General features: G+C 34.9%; 1 protein-coding gene across 12 annotated transcripts in view; it reads right to left on the bottom strand.

Moving 5' to 3' along the window:
• Positions 1-23,289, bottom strand: part of arhgap17b (Rho GTPase activating protein 17b) — a 71,722-nt gene that overhangs the window by 30,054 nt on the left and 18,379 nt on the right. For all 12 annotated transcript variants that reach the window (XM_073934777.1, XM_009299324.5, XM_009299322.5 and 9 more), the window contains exons 2-10: positions 23,063-23,102; positions 6,603-6,707; positions 6,435-6,511; positions 5,877-5,988; positions 5,729-5,805; positions 5,263-5,380; positions 5,109-5,177; positions 1,933-2,014; positions 1,400-1,527 (exon numbers count right to left, since the gene is read on the bottom strand). In XM_073934777.1, the coding sequence (XP_073790878.1) occupies positions 1,400-1,527; positions 1,933-2,014; positions 5,109-5,177; positions 5,263-5,380; positions 5,729-5,805; positions 5,877-5,988; positions 6,435-6,511; positions 6,603-6,707; positions 23,063-23,102 (808 nt within the window). The remainder of the gene's footprint in view (positions 1-1,399; positions 1,528-1,932; positions 2,015-5,108; positions 5,178-5,262; positions 5,381-5,728; positions 5,806-5,876; positions 5,989-6,434; positions 6,512-6,602; positions 6,708-23,062; positions 23,103-23,289) is intronic.

The raw sequence follows: 23,289 nt of genomic DNA, 5'->3' as shown, positions 1-23,289 counted from the left end.
TCTGACAATCAACTGGTTTATTAATCCATCTGTTTTTTCATCCAATCTTTCTGTCTCCTCACCATCTATTCAACAATCCATCCATCAATTGATCTGTCCTTTCATCCATCCTTTATTTGCATTCATTTATCTATCCACCCATCACTGTCTGTCTGTCAATTCTTTCTATCATTCCATCCATCCGTCAATCCATTATTTCATCAATTCATTCATCTATCAATCAATCTGTCTATTAATTCACCTATCTATCCATCCATCCAAAGCTCCTTTCCATAAATCTATTAATTATTTGATCTATTTATTCATCAATAATTCCATCTATCATCCATAAACTTATCTTTCTATCATTTCATTCATTTACCAATCACTGTCCATCTATTCACAGCATCTAATCTTCTATTCATCCATTCATTCATCAATCCATCCATCCATCCATCAAGCAATCATCTGTCTATCAATTCCCTTATGTATGTATCTATCTATGAACCCTTGCATCTATTTATCCATTATTTAATTGATTTATTCATCTATCATTCCATCTATCATCCATAGACTTATCCTTCTATCATTCCATTCATTCACCCATCATTGTCTATCTATTCACACCATTTAATCTATCCATTTATCTATCTATCTATCTATCTATCTATCTATCTATCTATCTATCTATCTATCTATCTATCTATCTATCTATCTATCTATCTATCTATCTATCTTAGATGAATAAATAATTTGATTTATCTATAACAGATGAATGAATCATTTGATTTATTCATCTATTATTCTGTCTATCATCCATGAACTTATCTTTCTATCGTTCCATTTATCTATCCATTGTCATCATACATTCATTCCATCCACCTGCTCATCCATCTAGTAATTGTTTTATGAATTTATTCATCTTTCAATCATCACCCATACACTTTTCTTTCCATCATTCCATTTATCCATCCATCATCTATCTATTTACACCACCTAATCTTCTATCCATCCATCTGTCCATCAATCCATCCATCCCATACACCTTTCCATCCATTTATTCATTAATTTATCGGTTCATTCATCTATCAATCCATCCATCTAACTGGCCATCCATAAACCTATTTATCATTCCATTCATCCATCCATCATTTCATTCAGTCTTCAAACTATCCGTCTACACGCCAATTAAAAAATAGTCTGTCTAATTTTTCCGTATATCTATGTATCTGCCTGCTCAACTCGTTCTGCACTAACATGCAAAACTCTCAAAAGACAGAAATACTGAACACTTCCTGAAAATGACAGCTAATATGCCATTGTGTGTGCAGTAACAATGCACATCTACTTCCCCTGGGAATGAAAACATCTCATCTTTTCATCCGCCGGTTCTCAAGTGTTGTTCTTCAGTGTCAGATACCTCTTCCTGCATGCCGGTCTCCAGCAGCATCATGACGCAGGCCTCAATGGGCAGAGCGACCTCTCTGCCGGTGCGTTTCAGATGTTCCTCCAGAGCTGTGCCAAACGCTGGCTTCTCCATCCATTTATCTGTGTCAGATGACGAGATTGATAGAGAATGGCTGGAGTTATAGCAGGAAATGTTTAAGAATCATCACTAGATGTGTGTGGAACACAGATTTAGTAGGTCAGGATGATTTGCAGTGTGAAACAGGATACATTATAATGCTGGCCACCAGAAAGCTTTGAAAGGAAAAGATGATTCACAGTTTGATGACTAGCCAGATCTATGGGTGCATATCATAAAACCTGTCAAGAACATACCTGGGTCATATTTCACCCTAAAACTGAAGACAAAACCCACACAGGCTGCTTAATGCACTTTGAACGTAATTATTATTACAGGGTGATGATTTCAGAAGTGTTGTAAGTGACTCGTGTCAAATATTTATCGTGCAGACGCTCAGAGCCAGAAATGAATATTAAATATCACACCTTGCTGTGACTGTATGTTGGGCAGGACACTCTCGATGGATGCCAATGCTCTTCTGTGGTATTCAGCTTGAGCTTCTAACAACTGTCAAGACGAATGCAAAACAACACACTAAATTATTTTTATACTACACATATTCGTATTATTTTAAACCTATTAAATGGCTAATGTAAACCAGATAGTCATGTTTCTAGGCACCTATACACACACTTCTGCTACATTTAAGGACATTTTGACAGCATGTTTAACATATCTTTTTAACACACTGGTATCGTGTTTTTAGCATAACCTGTTTAGCAGAAGTCTAGCATACATTAACATGCTGCTAGCATCATTCAGAAATGTTGCCATCACCTATGCTAACATAAATGACCATGTAATTAACATATTTAACACTATAATTACCATAATGTTTCTAGCATGCACAGGCATGTTCAATGTTGTTTAAATAGCAGGTCCCACTTTATATTAAGTGGCCTTAACTAACATGTACTTACATAGGAATTAATAGTTTGTTACAATGTACTTATTATACATGTATTTACTGTGTACTTATGCTTGATTAAAAACATGTATGTAACTACATCTGTAATTAACTTTTGTAATTACATTTGTAAATACACTGTTGACCATCCCTTACACCTTAACCCACCCTTAAACCTACCCATGCCACCAAACCTGTCCATAACCCAACCTCTATCCCAACTCAAAAGCACCACAAGTGTTCTCAAATACATTATAAACACAGTAAGTACATTGTATTTATTTTTCTTATATAATAGTAGTTAAGGATACTTAATATAAAGTGGGACCAAATAGCATACTGCTAATGCATTTTTAATGCGCTTTAAAACACGGTTAAGCTAACACATCTTGCTAGCATAATTCCTAACATGTCTCTAACATATTTAACACAACCATTGTGTTTAGTAAATATTCCTTATAGGCTAAATCATTGAGTGTTTGGTTCAATGGTTTAACAACATACACAAATTAGCATGTTGACAATATGTTTTTAACATGTTGATAGCATTATTAACATGTTCTTTACCTCAGGCAACATAAAAAATAAAGCTTCATTCATTCAAATAAACTTCATTGACCAGATATGCAAACCAGAAACAAGTTCTTAGTGGCATCTTTACTTCTACACTCACTTCTACTACATTTTATTATAGTTTGACAGCATGTTTAACATGTTTTAACACACTGGTATCATGTTTTTAGCATAACATGTTTAGCAGAAGTCTAGCATACATTAACATGCTGCTAGCATCATTCTGAAATGTTGCACACATATGCTAAAATGAATTAACATGTAATTAACACATTTAACACTATAATAATAATAATGTTTCTAGCATGCACTGGCATGTTCAATGTTGTTCAAATTTGGTAAACTCTGCTAGCCTCAATTAGCATACTGCTAATGCATTTTTATGCATTTTAAAATATGGTTAAGCTACCATCTTGCATATTTACCATTGAGTTAATAAATTTTGCAGACAGGAAAATATGCTAAATCACTGAATGTTTGGTTACACAAATTGGCACGTTGACAATGGGTGTTTAACACATTGCTAGCATCATTACTAGGGATGCACCAATATGGATTTTTTTTGGCCGATATCAATAACCGATAGCTCTTTAGAAATGGAGGCCGATAGCCGATATATATAGGCAGATAATTATAGATAAATCAAAAAGTTATATTTTTTTATACAGCAAACATCATAAAATATTAAACTGCTCTGATGAACTGATTAGTCTATACTCAAAGCAAAAAAGCTATCATTTCAAAATTGCAAGGGGATTATATAGATCTATATTCATTTCACATAAATCAGCATGCAAAAAATTAATTATTTCCTTTTCTTCATAGCAAATTAACATGCAACTTGACTGTTGCATAAAAGTAATATATTAAATAACAAAATGGGATTTAATCAACAAGCAAGTTAAATATATTTTAAATAATATGAAAATGAAAGAGCTAAGGACTAAAACCAGCTCAAATGTTCTTGAATAAAATGTGTTACAGTGATGTACACATGTAAAAATTTGTCATGCCCAAAAAAAGCCTTTTTTTAGAGGTGTTTTGACAGTTCAGAGCCACCGTACAAGCAAAAAGCTAGATACAGATTGTATTACTTTAGAAAATGCGGCACAGATTCATCCTATTTTGGCGTTTTAGATTCTTTTGAACACATGTAGCTGCTGCTTGTCAATCAGACAATGCTTCTGTGTTCATTCTTGTTGTCAATTGCGGGAAAAATGATCGATGAAAAGTTTGTGATAAACCGCTGTGAGTTTCACTCAACTCAAACACAGAGCATAATATAAAGACAATGTGTGGCGAGATGAGAGCCCCTATGCTGGTTTTAATGACTGGCGCATCTCTCCCCCGTGCTGCTGTGAAGGCTATAAGATCAGATATGTGTGTGTGTGCGCGGTGACAGCCCTTACGCACGCTCATTATAATCAATATGATTATTTTGATCATAAACAATCTTACATCAACAACACATGGCAAGCAACGCATTGATAATAACAAATAATCATATTAGATTACAAACAACCCAACAAGTTGTTTAGCACGTGTGCATCGCTGCTGTTATGTTTACACATGTAATTTTTTTCCTGAGGCAATTTAAAGCAAAATACACAATGGCACTCAATCAAAGACATCTACAATGATAAAGAACATGGTTACTTACTGCACTGCAATACAACATGAAGAAAGTACAGACTTTGAAGGAATAAACAATGTGAGGAGAGATCCATTATAGTGAACTGGACAAGTCTGAACAAGTTCCGCCCATGTATGCGCAAGGCAGGCAGTTCTGTGCAAGTACGTAATTTATCGGCTAAAAGATTGCGGCCTAATTTTAATATTGGATCGATAAGGATAATCTTAAAAATAGCATTTATCGGCCGATAACGATATGGCCACCGATATATCATGCATGCCTAATCATTACCATGTTATTTTCTTCAAGCAACATGAAATACAGCTTCATTCATTCAAATGAACTTCATTGACCAGATATGCAAACAAGAACTAATTTCTAAGTGATATCTTTATTACACCTTTATTTGAAAGTTAAATTAAATTTTCCAGTTTAAACTGATCTTTATGAGCCATTGTATGCTTCAGGTTCTCATAGAAATGACTTACCAACACATAATAGCGAGCATATTCTCCCTCCTTGGAGGCAAAGCTGTACATATCAGCAGCAACTTGATCCTAAAGAAAAAAAACAGATCAAACTAGGTTCAAAGTCCAACATAAAGTCATGTTCACACTCAACAAAGTCAGACTCATATCCAACCTTGCATATTTCCATTCTGTTCTGAGCTTCATCCATTTCCTCCTTAAGCATGTCAACTTTGGCAGCCATTGCTTGAGCATTTGTAGCTGACGGAAATGACTTTGTGGCCTGGTGATACCTTTATTGCAGGAATATTCTGAATTATTACAAGCACTGCCAAGTCCTTAAAATAACAATTTATTGGCATTTTGGAGATGCACTGCCATCTTACAGAGAGCCTTTTAATATTTCATTCAATGATTCTTATTCTAAATTTGCATTACTGTTACCATATACTTAGATAAATACGCATTACCTTATCAATTATTATTATATCCTTATAAACAGTTATCATTAAAACACACTTTAATAGCCATCTTCTGTAAATTAGGGAGAAAAATGTGTGACAATCGTATCCATGAAAATATTAGTGGTGTTTTGTTAGTGGTGATGCTTGAATAAATTGTTTTGAGCCATACATACACACCTGCCTTTTGCAGAATCATAATCCAACACCAGTTTGGCTAAATGTCTCCTCTGCTTCTGGATGTTAGGAATATCCACCTTCGAGAGCAAAAAACCCACATGTAACACACACTGGTGTTTTAAAGAGTTGTTTATTTGGCTTTACACACCTCTGCCAGCTGATTTAGAGGATCTAGAATGTCTTTCTCCAGCAGAACTTCATGTTGGCTCTGTTCGAAAGCCAGTTTGTTTTCAGCGTCCCCACAAATGTCCATCATCTTCCTATAGACCAGTTTGAGGGGTGTAAACAAAAACAATGGTCCCAACATATTTCCTGTTTTACATTTTTTCATTTCTATTGCTTTTGAGAATCCAAAAAAGAGCCACATATTGATAAATATTTTTATGATAGCAGTTTTATCATTAGGTTATGATTGAATTGCCTCTTGTTGCATTTATAAAATAGCTTGATAACAAGCAGGAAATTATTATGGGCCAATGACATGACCACATTGAAATGGTCTATACAGTTGATGCAAAAAAAAAAAAAGCTGAGGTAAATGAAGGCAGAATTTTATTTTTGGTGTGAACTACCCCTTCAAATTTGTCTGAGAATATAGATGATCCAGGGATATTTGGTCACAAAAGACAGTGAATGTTCAAAGATTTCTCATTATAAGTGTAAATCACAGTCATTTTTGTCTGTTAAAGAGGGTTTATAAACTCACCCTATAAGGGACTCTTCTCCAAGCTGAGCTACTCCTTCCACCATGGATTGTGAAAGGATCATCAGAGGAAGCTTTTTCTAAAAGGAGAAGAAGCGAAAGCCGATCATAAACAAAAGTGATGAGTCTTTAGTATCAACAGTCGTATCTGGAAAAGCAGCTGTTACTAACATGTCTCTTCTCTGCATCTGTGCCCACGTTACCCTGTAGACACATGACCATCTTCTTGTGTACATTATGGGAAACCAATCGCACATTTTCCAGGCGTCGCTCAATCTGTAAGATAATGAACACATTTGATCCAATTAAAAAAAAATACATCAGTTATCGGATAAAGTTCCATCCAGAAAACTAATCATCTATGCACACCTCTTCTGCTTTTCCTTCACTTTGTCATGAAATTTACCAAACATCAAAAGCACTGCTGGGCTGGGCTAAATGTGCATGTGTGTGTACATATGTACTTTTAATACCTGACAATGCATGAAGCAGTGCCAACAATTGAGGTTGTTGCCAGAAGGGATACAGCTGTGGATGGAAGTTAGCTAAAATTATTTAATTTATTAATTTACTTATTAACTGTATTTTATTAATGTCTACCCCCTTTCCCAACTATCAAAGTAAGGCAAAACAATCAGAGTATTATAAGTACAGAGTATTATTCATATTATTTATTAAATTAACCAATTAAATAGTATTTTGATAACGCCTATTTCTACCCCAACATTAAACCCCATCTTCACTGTAATGTAAAAAATATTAAATATTGTTGTACAGCGTCACAAAAATGATGCTATATTATGTATCAGCAGCTGTGTTATATCTAGATTTTACCAATAATTCATCTGTTGTATATAAAGATTTGCTGCAAGGGGAAATGTGCTTCAAATAAACACTATTGACCTTATTCTCCGCAGACGAGCGGGCGCTGCCATTTGAATCTTTTTGGCACGAGACTTCCGGTCTCATTCACTTCCATTCATTTTTAGACATTAAAAACTGCTTGTTTCGCTGTTTGATGTTGCAAACTGATATTTCCTTGTTATATTATTCTACTTGGTCTGTATAGTCATGCAAACATTTGTTTGTAGAGCAAGTAGTTTGACCGTTTTTGCCGTTTATTATTCCTTGTCATTTCTCCCATTGGCGACTGAAACGGAAGTTCTAAGACAATCGCGAAAACAGGCGCACTTCCGCATTTTAGAATAAGGTCAATATTGTCATATTTGGGATGTTGAATTCAATCACTTTCATGGCCACACGTGTGTCAAATCAACTACTACAAACAGTTGTGAAAGAATAGGTCACTCTCAGGAGCTCATTAAATTGATACCGTTATGGGTTGCCAGTGTACAACTTGAGATATCACAAATATTTTAATGTCTTTAACCATTCAAACATGCTAAAACCACAGAGACCACAGAGACAATCGGCTCCACAACTCAGCAGGTGGGAATGCGGGAAAAAAACAGCTCCCCTCCTTTCATCCATTTATATTTGAAACATCTTCCGAAACCCAGATGGTCACTAAGCCCCTTTTCACTCAACTCACACAGAAAGGTCATTTCAAAATATTAATGTTCTTTAGTAATCCAAGTCAATTTATCCATCATGTTTGATATCATTTAAATTGTCTCAGTGCGACTGGTACAATGGTCTCATTACCTCAGAAATAGACATAACCAAAATAATAAATATATAACTTCAGGTATCTTTTGAGCCACTGTGAAGGGTGTGCCTTTCCTATAGGCAGAAACTCTTCCACTAAATGCAAATGCCTTTTGTTATTTAACACACCCCTTTCCTCGGGGGGATTCTTGAATTTACTACTTACAGGAAAGTTTCTAAATGTTCGGGGTGATTCTATAACTATGAGCCCATAGTGTGGAGCTCCATGTTATGTATATTTTGAAGTCAGGTATGGATCTTTTAATCTTGGATTTATCTTTGATAATTTGATGTCTTGTATTGATGGTTTATGACTAAATAATTGGCATAATACACATTTACATGACTATTAAATTGTTTTGTTTGGACATATTTTGCTTAATCTGTAATTATTAGCTCTAGTAGATTACGCTGTATCCTTGTTTCCCCACTTCCTGTGTGAGGTCAGTAGACAGACTAAAATCCAGTTGAGATGGAGCATTGGGCTCACTAATTGTATTTTAGGGATCCGACTGACTCTTAATATTGATTCAAGTGTACTTAGTTGGAAAGGGCGTTAACTTCCGTCTAGGACAACAAGGAGTTGCACGACTAACCTAGATAGGGTACCCGACCTTTGTTTGAAAGTAATTTTATTTTAAATTATTAATTATTTTAATTTAAATTAAGTGTATATGGGAAACCATGGACTTGGCTAAATCAAAGTTATTATAGAGTACAGTAGTCGGTTACATTTATAATACTGGCCCTAACCTCTGCATGGAAATTATACTGTCTTTACTCAAGGGTGTACATCTAAGAAGGACTAATTAAAAATACTTTAGAATGAGCAAGCATGGGAGCGGCCATCTAAAAGTAGTAGTCATCTACCTCTGTGTAATATTCAAGTGTGACAAGAGTGTGACTGTGAGGGACGCCATCGGCCGGGGCGATTTCTTTGAGTGACATGAGCACCCGAATGAACAAATGTAATAATTACAAGTGAAGATAAAAGGTTCAACATTTATCTAAATTATATATTGATATAATTTTCTTAATGTTTGATGATTGGAGTTGGATAAAACAAAAGATAAATATATTAATATTCTAAACCACCTCATATTCAAATTGGAGTCAGCTATGAGTTAAATTTAAAGTAAATAAACATTGTGCACTGGAAAGACCAAACAGGCAATGAACCTTCATCCACCAGTGGACACTTCTATTGGACCAACTGGGTGGACCTTATATTAAATATTAAACTGTTAGTGGTATTATTACAAAATAGAAAAAATGACTCGTCAATAAAGTGGGTAAGCAAGGTCCATAACGACAACAATGAGTGAGTTTCGGTGGACTTGAGACGCAGAGAGTAGTTGACGACGGGGTTCAAATCTGGTGAAGAACGGATCCAGAAAGCAGGCAAGACAAAAACAGAATCAAAAAATAAAATAAACAAGTAAAAAACAGGGTGAGAATGTGGTAAATCTGAAAACGTGGTAAAAATCCAACAAGGGCTTTTCCTTTTCTGGATTGCTTTTGAAAACTGTTGGTTGGGTTTAGGGAAGTGGGCGGGTCAGTCAATAAAACTGGTTGAGTGGAGGGCTTAATTTGAGCCAGAACACGCCAGATCAGGCACCTCTGAAATCTGATCTGATCGGTCAGTCAGTTATTCAGTCAGTCCAACAGTCAGTCAACAGCGACCTCTGGTGGATTTACGCGAGAACAGTAGGCTACATGGCACTTGTGAGAGAAATTTGAGATCTCAAAAAGCATACACAGCGGCCTTACGTGGATTTGTGAAAACAAAAACGGCACAAAAAAAACGCACCCCCTTGGTACGGTGCGATATGACGACGTTCCTTTTCGTGCTTAACAGCTGACGCTTACCTCCATATGGACAGCTTTCTCGCTGTAACAAGTTTGTCTGGTTAGCTCGCCATGTACGTCGGTGGACTTGAGACGCAGAAAGGAGCTGATGACGGTGTTCAAATCTGGTGAAGAACGGATCCAGAAAGCAGGCAAGACAAAAACAGAATCAAAAAAATAAAATAAACAAGTAAAAAAACAGGGTGAGAATGTGGTAAAATCTTAAAACCGGACCTCGCAATTCACTGGTTGAGTGTAGGGAAAGAAGAGGGTGGGTCAGTTGATTGGTCAGTCAGTCATTCAGTAAGTCCAACAGTCAGTCAACAGCAACCTCTGGTGGATTTACACGAGAACAGCAGGCGCAAATGGCACATGTGAGAGAAATTTGAGATCTCAAAAATCGTACACAGCGGCCTCTCGTGGATTCGTGAAAACAAAAACTGCAAACAAAACAAAAAAAAAAAAAAAAAAAAAACGCACCCCCTGGGACGTATTTTGTGGTCTCCAGAAATGTATATAGGGGTGAGCTTTTAGAATGAGCCTGGGTAATATATGATATGATAAGAAAAACCACACTGTTAAAGTCTTTTGTCCTTTTTATGATCATACCTTGTGATAACATGTCCTGGTTTTGGTTTGCTTGGTTGTAATCACACTAGAGATTTATTCCAATGCAAAAACACATCATTTTCCATTTATTTAAATGTGCAAGAAGCTTCTTCTTTTATTTCAGTCGATAGGCCACTTTTACATTGACAGAGTTTACATGAGAATGAGGAAACAATGGTGTGTTTGAGACTCCTCGTATGGCCATGTCCATGTAATGAACTCTTAGGATTCAGCTATGGAGAGATATATCCAGATTTTCTTTTTAGGGCACCTTTAAAAGTTTTTAACATATTTATTATTTCTGCTTCATTTAAATCTTCTTACTTTACATTATTTAAGTCTTTAGTGTCACATGATGCTTATAATACAATGATTTGATGTACAAGAAATTTCAAATATAAAACGTACTAAAATGTACAACCTAAGTTTTATGTCATTTGTGATTAATTTTACCCTCCTTTTTTAAATAAATGCATTCTATGATAATACATAAACATTTCTTCATCTTTAATGAGCAACTGTTCTGAAAAGTATCTCCAGGAAAAGCAGAAGAATGGAGCTTTCTGGTTGTTCCTTCATTGTCTTGTCCATCAACTCTAGACATATGTCCTGCACTCATAAACACAGGGCAGGCTTAATTGCTAAAGCTTTTAAAGTAGATGATGGTTTAAAGATTACAGTTAACGCTACACTACAGTGTGGTTTAAAGATGAGATTTAAAGCCACACTGTATAAACAAAGAGGAACAAGTCAAAAAAATCTTTTACCATGTTGCAGCAATGTGTAAATGTGCAACTGTACACAAGTGCACGATCACAAATATGCACTTTAGCACATAGAATCTTTTAAAAACTGTGTCAAACTGTGCACCCCCTAATCCTAACCGATCTGGTTCTTCCTCAAACCCTGGCCTATTTAGTATTTTTATGCAGCGTTGACTATTAAAGACAAAGCTCATAGTGATACATATACACAGTTGAAGTCAGAGTTATTAGCCCACCTTTAAATTTATTTATTTTTTTCCCGAATAATGTTTAACAGAGCTAGAAAATTTTCACAGTATGTCTGATAATATTTTTTCTTATGGAGAAAGTCTGACTTGTTTAATTTCAGCTAGAATAAAAACAGTTATTAATTTAAAAAAAAAAACATTTTAAGGTCAAAATTTTTATTCCCTTTAAGCAATTTTTCCTGATAGTCTACAGAACAAACCATCATTATACAATAACTTGCCTAATTAGCCTAACCTGCCTAGTTAAACTAGTTAACCTAGTTAAGCCTTTAAATGTCACTTTAAGCTGTATAGAAGTGTCTTGAAAAAACATTGTCAAATATTATTTACTCTCATCATGGCAAAGATGAAATAAATCAATTATTACAAATGAGTTATTAAAACTATTATGTTTAGAAATGTGTTGAGAAAATCCTCTATTCGTTAAATAGAAACTGGGGAAAAAAACAGGGGATGTTGAAGTTGAAGTCAGAATTATTCATTTTATATATATATATATATATATATATATATATATATATATATATATATATATATATATATATATATACACACACATATACACATACATACATATACATACACGCATATATATACACACACACACAGAGTGCTCAACATATATGAGTTTACCCCCCGCAAATCTCTTATTTATATTCATATTTTCTATAGAAAGCTTTAAAATTGTATATTTGTGCATATGCATTAGATTGAAGTATAATAACATAGACCAAAATTTATACATAAGGGAAAAACACTAAAATATTTTTAACAGAGCAAAATTCAAGAGAAATAAAACATTTATAACATTTTGTTGAAATTTTATAATTGTTTTTTTCCCCAATATCTCACATGAATTTAATTGTATTTTCTTTCTATTTCTAAAGATGTTCAGTGACTAAAATATTATTTTAATAACTATATCTGTTTAATAAATCTGTTGTTTAATGTATAAAATAACGTATGAATAAAACACTTTCTAAAATATTGTTTACATTGTATCCTTAAAATCTTTTACTTGATGATTCCACTTGAATAAAATGTACTGTATTTTATCATTATTTATTTGTTGAGAAGCTTTTTAACTTGCAAAATAGAGAGGAAAAAACTTTTACAACTTCTCTTTAGACAGTTTATATTCAGATTGAGATTGCAGATGTATTTTCAATGCACTTTGACAAGGAAATGTGGCTATCTTGAATACAAAAAGAATTGTTTACAGTTTGTGCAAAACCACTCCATCATTTCCCTGGCAGAAACAGGGCTGTTTTCTTGAAGCTGGCAAAGAAAGCTGCTAAACTGGCAGAATGCTTTCTTGTTTCTCTCATTCTCATGTACGCGAAAAAGCAAATCCTCAAACGGTGTCTGAGAGTCCCTCAAATAGATTGAGACAGTCGGAGTGGAAGTGAAACTCTCCGCATGTCAGTCACGCCGCTGCTGTGTGCAACTCAAACACATGGCAGTAAAAGCTCACCACAAAGACACGCACTTCACAAACTCCATGTATAGAAAAGCAAAATATGCAACCTGCACTCAGACCTACTAAGAATCACGCTGCTAATTTGGCACAAAAGTGTTTTAGCGCTTGAATCATACCAGTTGAATTAGCTATAAATGAAAAGACTGAATTAGAGCTGTTTGCACAACTTTGTCCCAACAGTTTGCTAACAGTTTAATAAAATCTTAATCTACATCACTTAATCTACATATAAATGAACATTCAATGTAATTGAACATTTATTCTGAATAATTAAATGTATTGTCGGCACAGCTTTTAAACAGCACTGGGGTATTTTGGAAACGGCTTCTATTTCTTGCAGCTGAACAACCGAAAACTGTGACAAATGATCACCTCAGGTAAACCTCATGTGCTTTATTCGGTGTTAATTGCTGATAATGAATGCTGAAGACTGAAGCACTGACTGCATAACATTTTAAAGACATATTTCCATAGATAACAGTTTCAATCATGATAATCTGCAATATTACAGTTTTTACTGTTTTATAATAAGATAAATAAAAGTTACTTAATAACATAAGAGTTCCTTATTATATAAATAAATACTAATATCACAATATTTTTCAGGGCAATACTATACTTATACTGGGATGTCCTATTGGTAAATTGCCAATATTTTATTATACTATTTGGTTGAATAATTTATATATGTAGCCGATCGCTGACAACAAGCCCTCATATAAATTGGGCATAAGAGTAGAATAAAGACGACAGCATTGCAAAAATGTGAAGACAGTGTTTATGGCAGGTTTTGGTTAGTGTTGGTCAGATTGTCTACTTGACAATCCCATTTTCGTCTGTAGCAATATGTTTTACAAACTAATTTTGAAAGGAGCACGTAATATGATTGATTGCGGCTGGCCTTTCAACAATAATCCAATCAGATTGATTCAAGCTTACAATTAATAGACCGAATTCACCTTACTGCACCATCTTCCCTTTCTCTCCCAGGACAGCATGTCAAACCTGCTCTTAGCATCAAGCATATCTAAGTTTGAACTCCTGAAAACTGAACTGAGATACACCAAACGTTTCTGTTCAGTTAAACCGGATGTTGCAAAAGTTTTCCTTAGGAACACCATTTGGTGATAAAGGTGATAAACTGCAATATGTTGCAGAAAAATCACAAAATATTTAAAAACGGATGCAAGAGTATGGTTGTGTCCGAAATCCCAGACTACTACATACATGCTGCATTTAATTTTAAATGTAATACTCGGCCATTAGAAAAAGTACCAATATGAGTACTAAAGTATGAATATGAGCAATATGAATGAAACTGCATCCGCCATTTTGTCGTGATCATGTGACCTACCCACGTCAATTGTGTCACTTGTCTCCCACTCATGAATTCTCTCGTGATGCATCATGGGATAGCGTAGCAAGCATTAAATACAAACTTCATAATCTCTCCAAAAATAGTAGGTCATCAAGGCACTTCTCGCATACTGTTTTTCATATTCTATGAATTCGGACATACTACTCCAAATCATAAACAGTTTTTAGCATACTATATAGTATGGAAGTATGCGATTTCGGACGCAGCCTATATGATTGCAATGTTTGATTCAGAGAGGAAAAAAATTTAAACTAATTTTGATATCTGCTAAATAAATGATGTCTTGCAATTCTTTATATTGGATACTGTAACTCTCTGACTAATATGCATCAATAAAAACTTTAGTAGTTGACTTTATAAGTAAAACTAAAATATTTAAAATTTCAAAAGTGGGCGAAGCAGTGGCGCAGTAGGTAGTGTTGTCGCCTCACAGCAAGAAGGACGCTGGGTCGCTGGGTCGCTGGTTCGAACCTCGGCTCAGTTGGCATTTCTGTGAGGAGTTTGCATGTTCTCCCTGCGTTCGCGTGGGTTTCCTCCGGGTGCTCCGGTTTCCCACACAGTCCAAAGCCATGCTGCAGGTGAATTGGGTAGGCTAAATTGTCTGTAGTGTATGAGGGTGACAGGCCGGCCGGAAGGTGTAAAAAAACAAAAAAGTAATAATAATAAAAAATTGTTATCATATGGACAAGTCTAAATGGAGGACTTGTTCCAAATAGCCGACTCCGCAACCATACGGGACTAAGGTCAAAGAAGAAGAAGAATATTTAAAATCTCAAAAGTATTGTATCGACTCTGGTGATTCCCGCTTCATTTATTACTAATAGACTATAGACTGCAGATGATGTTTCAGAGCCAGGTTTGTTAATGGAATGAGGAAAAAGGAAAAATGAAGAGGAAGAGAGCTGCATTACAGATGTTCTGATCAGCACTCCACTGTTCCCAGCAAAGCAACCTTTGGAGACAAACAGGAAGTGATGACGGGGCAGCAGTCGCCCTGCAGGGGCCCAAACTCCCACTGGAGCATTAAAGTACACACACTGACATAAATAACTGAGAAGCTGTAAATAAGCTGTTACAGTGTGTACACTGCCTGGCCGAATATAGGATTTAAGCAAGTACTTCAATGTCTGTGATTGGATCTTTAATGGATCTTTGATCAATAGGGTTCTTGCTTGATATGTTTAGCAAAAATTCTTTTAAGACGTTTCCACACAAACAAACTCCACACAGAAATGCCAACTGACCACAGCCGGGACTCAAACCAGCGACCTTCTTTCTGTGAGGTGACAGTGCTAACCACTGAGCCACTGTGCAGTTTTCATTTTGGGAGCGTTCATAATTATTTTCTTCAGTTAATAAGAATTGTTTTATTTGTTATGCACTTTTATTAAACCCAAAGCACTACAATAGAAAACATTAAACACAAAACAGTAATAAAAATATAGTACAAAATACAATAACTGTACAAAAAATAAGCCATCAAAAAAGTTCAATGCAATACAATGCTACATAAAGAAATGCTTTCAGAGGAGCTACATGTTGGTTGGAAAAAGTAGCTCATCGCCACTGAAAAAAAAAAGCAGCTACCAAAACACGCAGTTCAGTTTGCAGTGTTTCTCTCCAACACTGAGTCTCATGACCTCCAACCACAATCAGAGAAAAACCACCGACAGCACAGCTCAAACAGGGGCCCGTCTGCCAACACCTCTGCCTTTTTTAATCTGGCAGACCTTCAAAACCCAGAAAACATCCAAACCGCTGCATCACAGTCACTTTAAGCGGGAGTTTATGGCCTGTTATCTTGTTTCTTTTTCCCTCCTGCTGCAAACCTGAGGCAAAGTATAAGACGCAGAGCGAGCGGGCTGTTAAACTTTGACCTGTGAACAAGGAATGCATGAATGAAGGTGAGGGAGCAGCGTATAAAACTCTGTCGAGCTTCAGTGATTTAGCTTTAGCCGTGCACAAATTTCCACATGCAGGCAGGTCTGAACACGAGCTGCTTTTTAAACAATGAGGTAGTGACAGATCAAGATGATTTGTATTGCTTTTACAGTCAGTGCTTTGCTTTGCTATGCATAATTAAAGTTCCTCTATTACACTATTTTAAACGCTCCTAATTTGGTTTTAAAGATCTCCACCAATACATTTAAATAGTGAAACAAACTTATATTTTCCTCTTACAATATATAATAAAGGCAAAGTTATTATCTCTCCTCTGAAATTTTAATTATTTTTACAATATTTCCCAGTAATTGTTTTTACAGAATTTCCTAATATTTTTTTTTGTCTGGATTTTTTCTTTTCGTTTCTTTCAGGGGTTTTTTAACACTTGTGACTCCAAAGGGAAGATTTTGGCTGCCATGCATGATTAAAGTTAATCTATTATGCTATTTGAAATACTCCTAATTGAGTTTTAAAGATCTCCACCAATAGACCTGCATACAGGGTGTGAATTACAGGAGGGTTTGGGGAGCTCTTACCCCCCTAACTAAAGATTGATCCCCCCTCAAGCAAATCGAAACAAGATGTTTGGGAGGGTCAGCCCTTTAATAGTTGAGAAATAGTTTGCTCAGACTTTTGTCTTAAATAATATTACTAATTAAAATAATAGATATCGTAAATTTACATTTGACCACCCCTATAATTGTTCATACATTGTGAATGCATGTTTGCGCCAAAAATATTAATTTAGCCAGCAAATCTAGACAGCGTAAGTGTTCACAAAACATGTTTCTTGTAAAATAGTGGTTTTTACTGTAGGTGTCTGTAAAACTAGATGCATAATTTGTGTTTTATTATATTCTTGCTCACACATGGAAGTTAAACTCTTAACTGCTAAACAAAAAATATGTGCAGTCTTTCATGGTTATCCATTTATAGGTGCAGGAATGCAAATCTGTCACTGTTTATTTAATATCACAAATATTATTGAGAACCACTTAATATCCCTCAAAAAAGTTTGATTAATAAATTAGATTTAATTTAATTAAATATAAATTTGGTTCACGGAGTCATATTACCAAACATAACCAAAAAAACTTGACCCCCCGATGGTCAGTGTATAATTTGCATCCTGCCTACATACATCCATAGTAAAAAAAAAAAAAAAACATACATTTTCTCATAATATATTATTAAAAACAAAATTATTAGCCTTCCTATAAAATTCTGTATTTTTTCAATATTTCCCAAGCAATGTTTTAACAGATCAAGTTATGTTTTTACAGTATTTCCTAATATTTTGTTCTTCTGAAGAAAGCCTTTCTTCTTTAAAGGTTTTTTTAAACACTTGTGATCCCAAAGTAAGAAGATTGCAATGCATAATTAAAGTTCCTCTATTATGCTATTTTAAATGCTCCCAATTCGATTTTTACAGATCTCCATAAATAGACCAACATACATCCATGGTGAAAAAAAAACTTAAATTTTTAAATAATATATAATTGAAGTCAAAATTATAAGCCTCCCTTTGAAATTTTTATTCTTTTTACAATATTTCCCAAGTGATGTTTAACAGTGTAAGTTAATTTTCACTATATGTTTTCTCCTGGATAAAGTCTAAATAAAGCCCTTTCAGTTTTACTACAAAAGCAGTTTTTAATAATAAATTAAACAATTCTAAGAAATTACTTTTTTTCCGATTGGCTAATTAACCTAACTCTGTTAACCTAAATTAACATAGTTAAGCCTTTAAATTGCCCTGAATACTAATATCTTGCAAAGTATCAAGTACTATTTTATTAACTTATTAATTATTTATTATTTTCTTTATTCTCTATTTCCACCTGGGGATACTCAATCGGAGGTCCCAAAAGACTACGCAGTGCAATTGATGCGATCCTAGACCTGTGAAGAGATGATCCCAAGGTATCTATAATCCTGGACCAGGCCATATCCCGAGTTGATGCTGTGGTGGCCATGGAGAAATGGAGTGCATGAGACTGATTCCTGAAACACCACAGTGACAAAGTCCCCACATTGATCCTGTGGGCTTACTTAAACACCCACCGGTGCCTGACTCACACCTGCAGCTTCTCTACAATGGACGTCCAGCTTCTCCAGTACCTAAACTGAGGCTGGTTTCTCTTAAGGTTGGACTTTACTGTGCTAAGCTGGGCTAAGCTGCTTTGACACAATCTACATTGTAAAAAGTGCTTTATAAATGAACATGAACTGAATTGAAACGTAATCATGGTGAGGATAATATAAATTATTTTAGAATTTAGTTATTAAAAGTATTGTTTAAAATAAGTTGAAAATAAATCTTTCTGTTAAACATCACTTGGGATATACCTTAAAATAAATAAAATCTCAAACTCATAAAATATTGCAGCTTTAGCACATCATGCAATTGATAGGCAAAATGTCATGAACATCTTGGGTTCTAGTTTAAAAGCATTGTATCCTTTAGCATTAAACATCAAGGATCACAATGAAAATAAGTTTGGTTTTTAAAATGTGCTATCCTTGGCAAATAAAGCGTATTCACTTTTTTTTCAGAAAGAAAGAAAGAAAGAAAGAAAGAAAGAAAGAAAGAAAGAAAGAAAGAAAGAACGCATGCCCTAGACCAGGGGTGTCAAACTCAATTCCTGGAGGACCGAAGCCCTGCACAGTTTAGTTCCAACCCTGCTCCAACACACTTACCTGTAGATTTCAAACAAGTTTGAAGGACTCAATTAGTTTGATCAGGTGCGTTTAATTAGGGTTGGAACTAAACTGTGCAGAGCTGCGGCCCTTTTGAAACTCAGTTTGACACCTGTGCCCTAGACCTTTAACATTCACAAACAGCAATTAATGACTAGTAACAACAACAAAAAAAGCATAAGAGAAGAACATTAATGCGTGCATGTACATACACTAATAGTTGGGTAAGGTGTTTTTAAGGTATTTTAGGCTTTCCTTTGTTGGTGCTGGCATGCATACTCGTGAAAACATTGGCATTGTGTTGTCAAAAATACCTAGACAGTCAATTGGTTTTCTGTCATCTGAAATATGCCGGAAAAAAACGGAGCAAGGAGGGGTGTGAAAGACAAGAGATTGTGGGAAAGAAGAAGATGAATAATCAGAATCAAAGGTCAACTGGGATACTCTTACTATAACTGAAAGCCAAAGAGCTGTAAATGGTGTACTGCAGTTTCTATGCTATGCCTTAATATGCATTCATTTGGGTTTACTGTCAATTATTATAATAATAACCTTTACTTTATCAAGAAAAACATTTTTTACACAGATTTTAATGTGAATAGTTACACAAGCCATGTAAGGTAAGGTTTTATTTTAGTCCAAAAATGTAAAACAGACTGCACTGCTTACTGAACAACTATCAATAATAAATGCACATATTAAAACAAACAAAAAATGATACACACAATTTTATAGAAAAAGGGCGAGCAAAAAGGCTGTAAAGTCACATGGAATATCGAATGACTTGAAATATGTAGTAAATTATTAGCTAGATGATTGTCAATTATATAGTTTAGCATCATTGCACAAACATATCTGACAGCAGATGGTGTGACTGACCAACCAACCAGTTATTGGACAAGTTGAGAAATTCGTCACACTTTATTGTGATTGTCTGTTTGTTGACTTTAGGTTACAGTACATTGCATCTACATGCCAACTAATTCTCATTAGAATATAAATAGACTGTTTGGTTGGGTTTAGGGTTAATGTAAGTTGACATGCACTTGCAAAGTCTCTTATAGTCGGGTAAATGTCTGTTGAAGGAGCAACATCCGTAGATATAAAGCAGACAGTCTACTAATACTCAAATGTATTCAAATAAAGTGTTACCGAGTAATGAATCACTCTTACGTATTGATTTCCTAAAGATGCAGTAACTAATGCTTATTATCTATACTTGTCAAAAATAATAATTAATTGACTTCCAGGAATTATAACAAATCTAAAGCAATGGAAAGCAAAATATACCATTTATAATAAGACATTAGAAAAAATAATATAGATAAAAAATTTGCAATAAGCTATAAGTTGACATTTTATCTTGCCAACTAAATAAATAAATGACTGAATTTACCACCTCAAACTAAAGTAAACTACAAATATTTAACGTATAAACTAGGGATGTAACGGTATCAGAATTTCACGGAACTGTAATACCTCGGTATGAATGGCACGGTACGGTATTTATTGAATCATTTACAGGAAAAACAAAACTAATGAAAAAACTCAAAAAAAGTGCCAAAAGTGTCAATGACATACAAATTAGCCATCTATCTGTAAGCTTTGAAACAGGAACTTCAATTTTTCAATTTTAATAACAAAAAATTATTAAACCATATAAAAAAATAAAGCTTCAATTTAGTATTGTTGAAAACTCATCACAATCAACATTTAATAACTCACTCACTCACTTAGAGATGGGTTTTAAGGAAAATTATCATATAAATATAATCTGGTAAAAGCTGGGATCTCTGGGCATGTCCCCTGCAACAGAAAAAACCCTCTCATTTGGGACTGAGGTTTCTGGGACAGAGATATGACTTGGCCCAGGTTGACAGCAGTTGGTAACGTTGTGCATTGTCAAGAGGACATGCCATGAGTGAGATAGAGGTCTTTTTGCGGTACAAGTCAATGTCTGCATCAATCTGAACAGTGTGCTGTATTCTGCAGTCCCCATGACTGTTATTAGTTGTATTCCCCAACTTGTATTTCACCAAAGTCTAGCAGTGCCTGCATACCGTTTTTTGTTTTTTTTTTGTCTGTCACCTTTTCTCCTTTCTCGTATCTTTTTAGAAAGAAACCGAAATGCTTCCACACATCCGATTTAAAACCCGCTTTAGGTTTGATCATTTCCAGCTCTTTTTCATCCCCGCTACTAGCAGCACACTCCATTTCTGCATTACTGGATCTGTAGCGACAACAGATCGCAAAGGATGATGGCCATGCCTGGGCTGATGGGAATTGTAGTTTCCGCTACCTCCCGTTCGCTTCATTCACCTGAGCAAATTTTCTCAGAAGACCTATAGTTTTAGAGTCATGCGACTACGGTAATATTGAAAAGGTCTTTAGCCTCCTTGATAGAGCAACTGACTCCTGTGTGGAAGGTCGGTGGTTCGATACCAGCTGGTGGTTGTAGAAACAGCGGGGTTACACTGATACATCTGCTTTTATGAGGAGACTTTTATTCCGCTTTTGATTTCGATTTTAAAAGACACGGTTTGATGAACTTGATGAGACTGTCTGACTGTCAGTGAATGGCAAATGAAAACGTCTCTAACCTCAAAACTCTGTGCATTATAAGAAAAAGGAAACACAATGTGCAGTCGGAAGTGTAACATGCATTCATAACGTGTTTTTGCGCAGTGACGCTACTTTGAAAGAGTCCGACTTACTATACAATAAACGGCAACGCCATTTCACGATAGACAAAGTTAAGATGCTGTTCTTTTATTCCACGTGGATGCTATGAGGATAAACACGGGACCAAGACCTTGAGTATGGTGAGAATGAATGAATGAATGAATGAATGACAGCTTCTAAAATTGTCTGAGAGGCATCTCCTTTTCGCCCAGTAGGCCAAAATTATGTTTTATTTGCTAATTTAAGCTATTTTTTACAAGATAAATATAATGTATAAAACTATACATTTATATTACTTCATAATGCCTATAGATCTGATAAGCTTTTTATATTAATAGACAATGCACAGACATTAATGTTTCATAATGTTTTTACACTACAATTTTTGAATCTGCCAAGCTTACAATGTTTGCAATGTTTACATTGCTCTCTTACATTAAACCTAAATCCTAAATACCGGAAATGACAACAGATTTTTAGGATTTAATTAATGTCAGTCTTAAAGTTATTGATTAATGCACTTACTTGACAGATTTCATTTATTCATTTTCCTTCTGCTTTTCCCTGGTTTGCCACAGCTGAATGAACCGCCATTTACTTGACAGATTCATATATTTTAAATTTCAGGTGGTTTGTGTAATGTGTTTTATGTTTGGTAAAATAATTTGTAATGCCATCTATATTTTCAACTAATTACACTGTTTTGTTCCAATAGATGCATTTAGAGGGTTTTGCATTAAAAAAAAAGACGTGGATTTAGCTGGTTTTGATGCAAAAGAAAATTTACCTTGTTAAAAAACATGGAATTGTCTAAAGTGACATTTAAAAAAGGTATTTTATTTACTAGCTAATAACCTTTTTTACCACATATAAAATGAAACTTCTGAACCCTTTTTAGAGGAGTCTGATAGAAAATGCTCACTTACAAGAAAAGAGGTCTGATATATTTAGAGGGTTTTGCATCTGAACTCTTCATATAAAGATATGATGGGAGTAAACTCAATATAGATGTGTAAACAAAGATATGCCAATGCTTGAGCCTACAAATGGACAAAGCACACCAACCTACCCTAGTATACAACACATAATGATGAGTAAGGCATTCGTAATCTTAGTGCACCATAGTAAACGGTACTCTGAGACGAAGCATACATATAGGCTCTTGTATGGCATAACGTTTGATAGCCTCCCTTTTGGTAGTATGATAATCTTAAAATAACTCTTGTAACTCCACAGTGAAAATAAATGCTAGATGATTTGTGCAGTCATTTAGGATTGTGATTAAATCCCAGAAAGAAGAAAATAGTCACCAAAAGAAGGTCATCGCTCAGTACTTCTGTCTTCTCTGCTCTGTGGACAAAAAAAAGAGAAAAGAGTGTTTGGTTAAAATGAGCCATGCTTCATGTGCTTATGTTCCTCAGGGTGACTGTGAAAGCAGGTTAGGCCAGTATTGCTTCAAAAAAAAAACATAAAGGCAAACAAACAACACAATCAAGCAAGAACACAGCTGTATTTAAAGTCTTCTCTTCACATGTAA

Source organism: Danio rerio, chromosome 3 (genome assembly GCF_049306965.1).
Source record: "Danio rerio strain Tuebingen ecotype United States chromosome 3, GRCz12tu, whole genome shotgun sequence".
In the NCBI taxonomy this organism is placed as follows: Eukaryota; Metazoa; Chordata; class Actinopteri; order Cypriniformes; family Danionidae; genus Danio; species Danio rerio.
The sequence above is the reverse complement of the archived record's forward strand: the minus strand, read 5'-3'. Positions and strand labels throughout refer to the sequence as shown.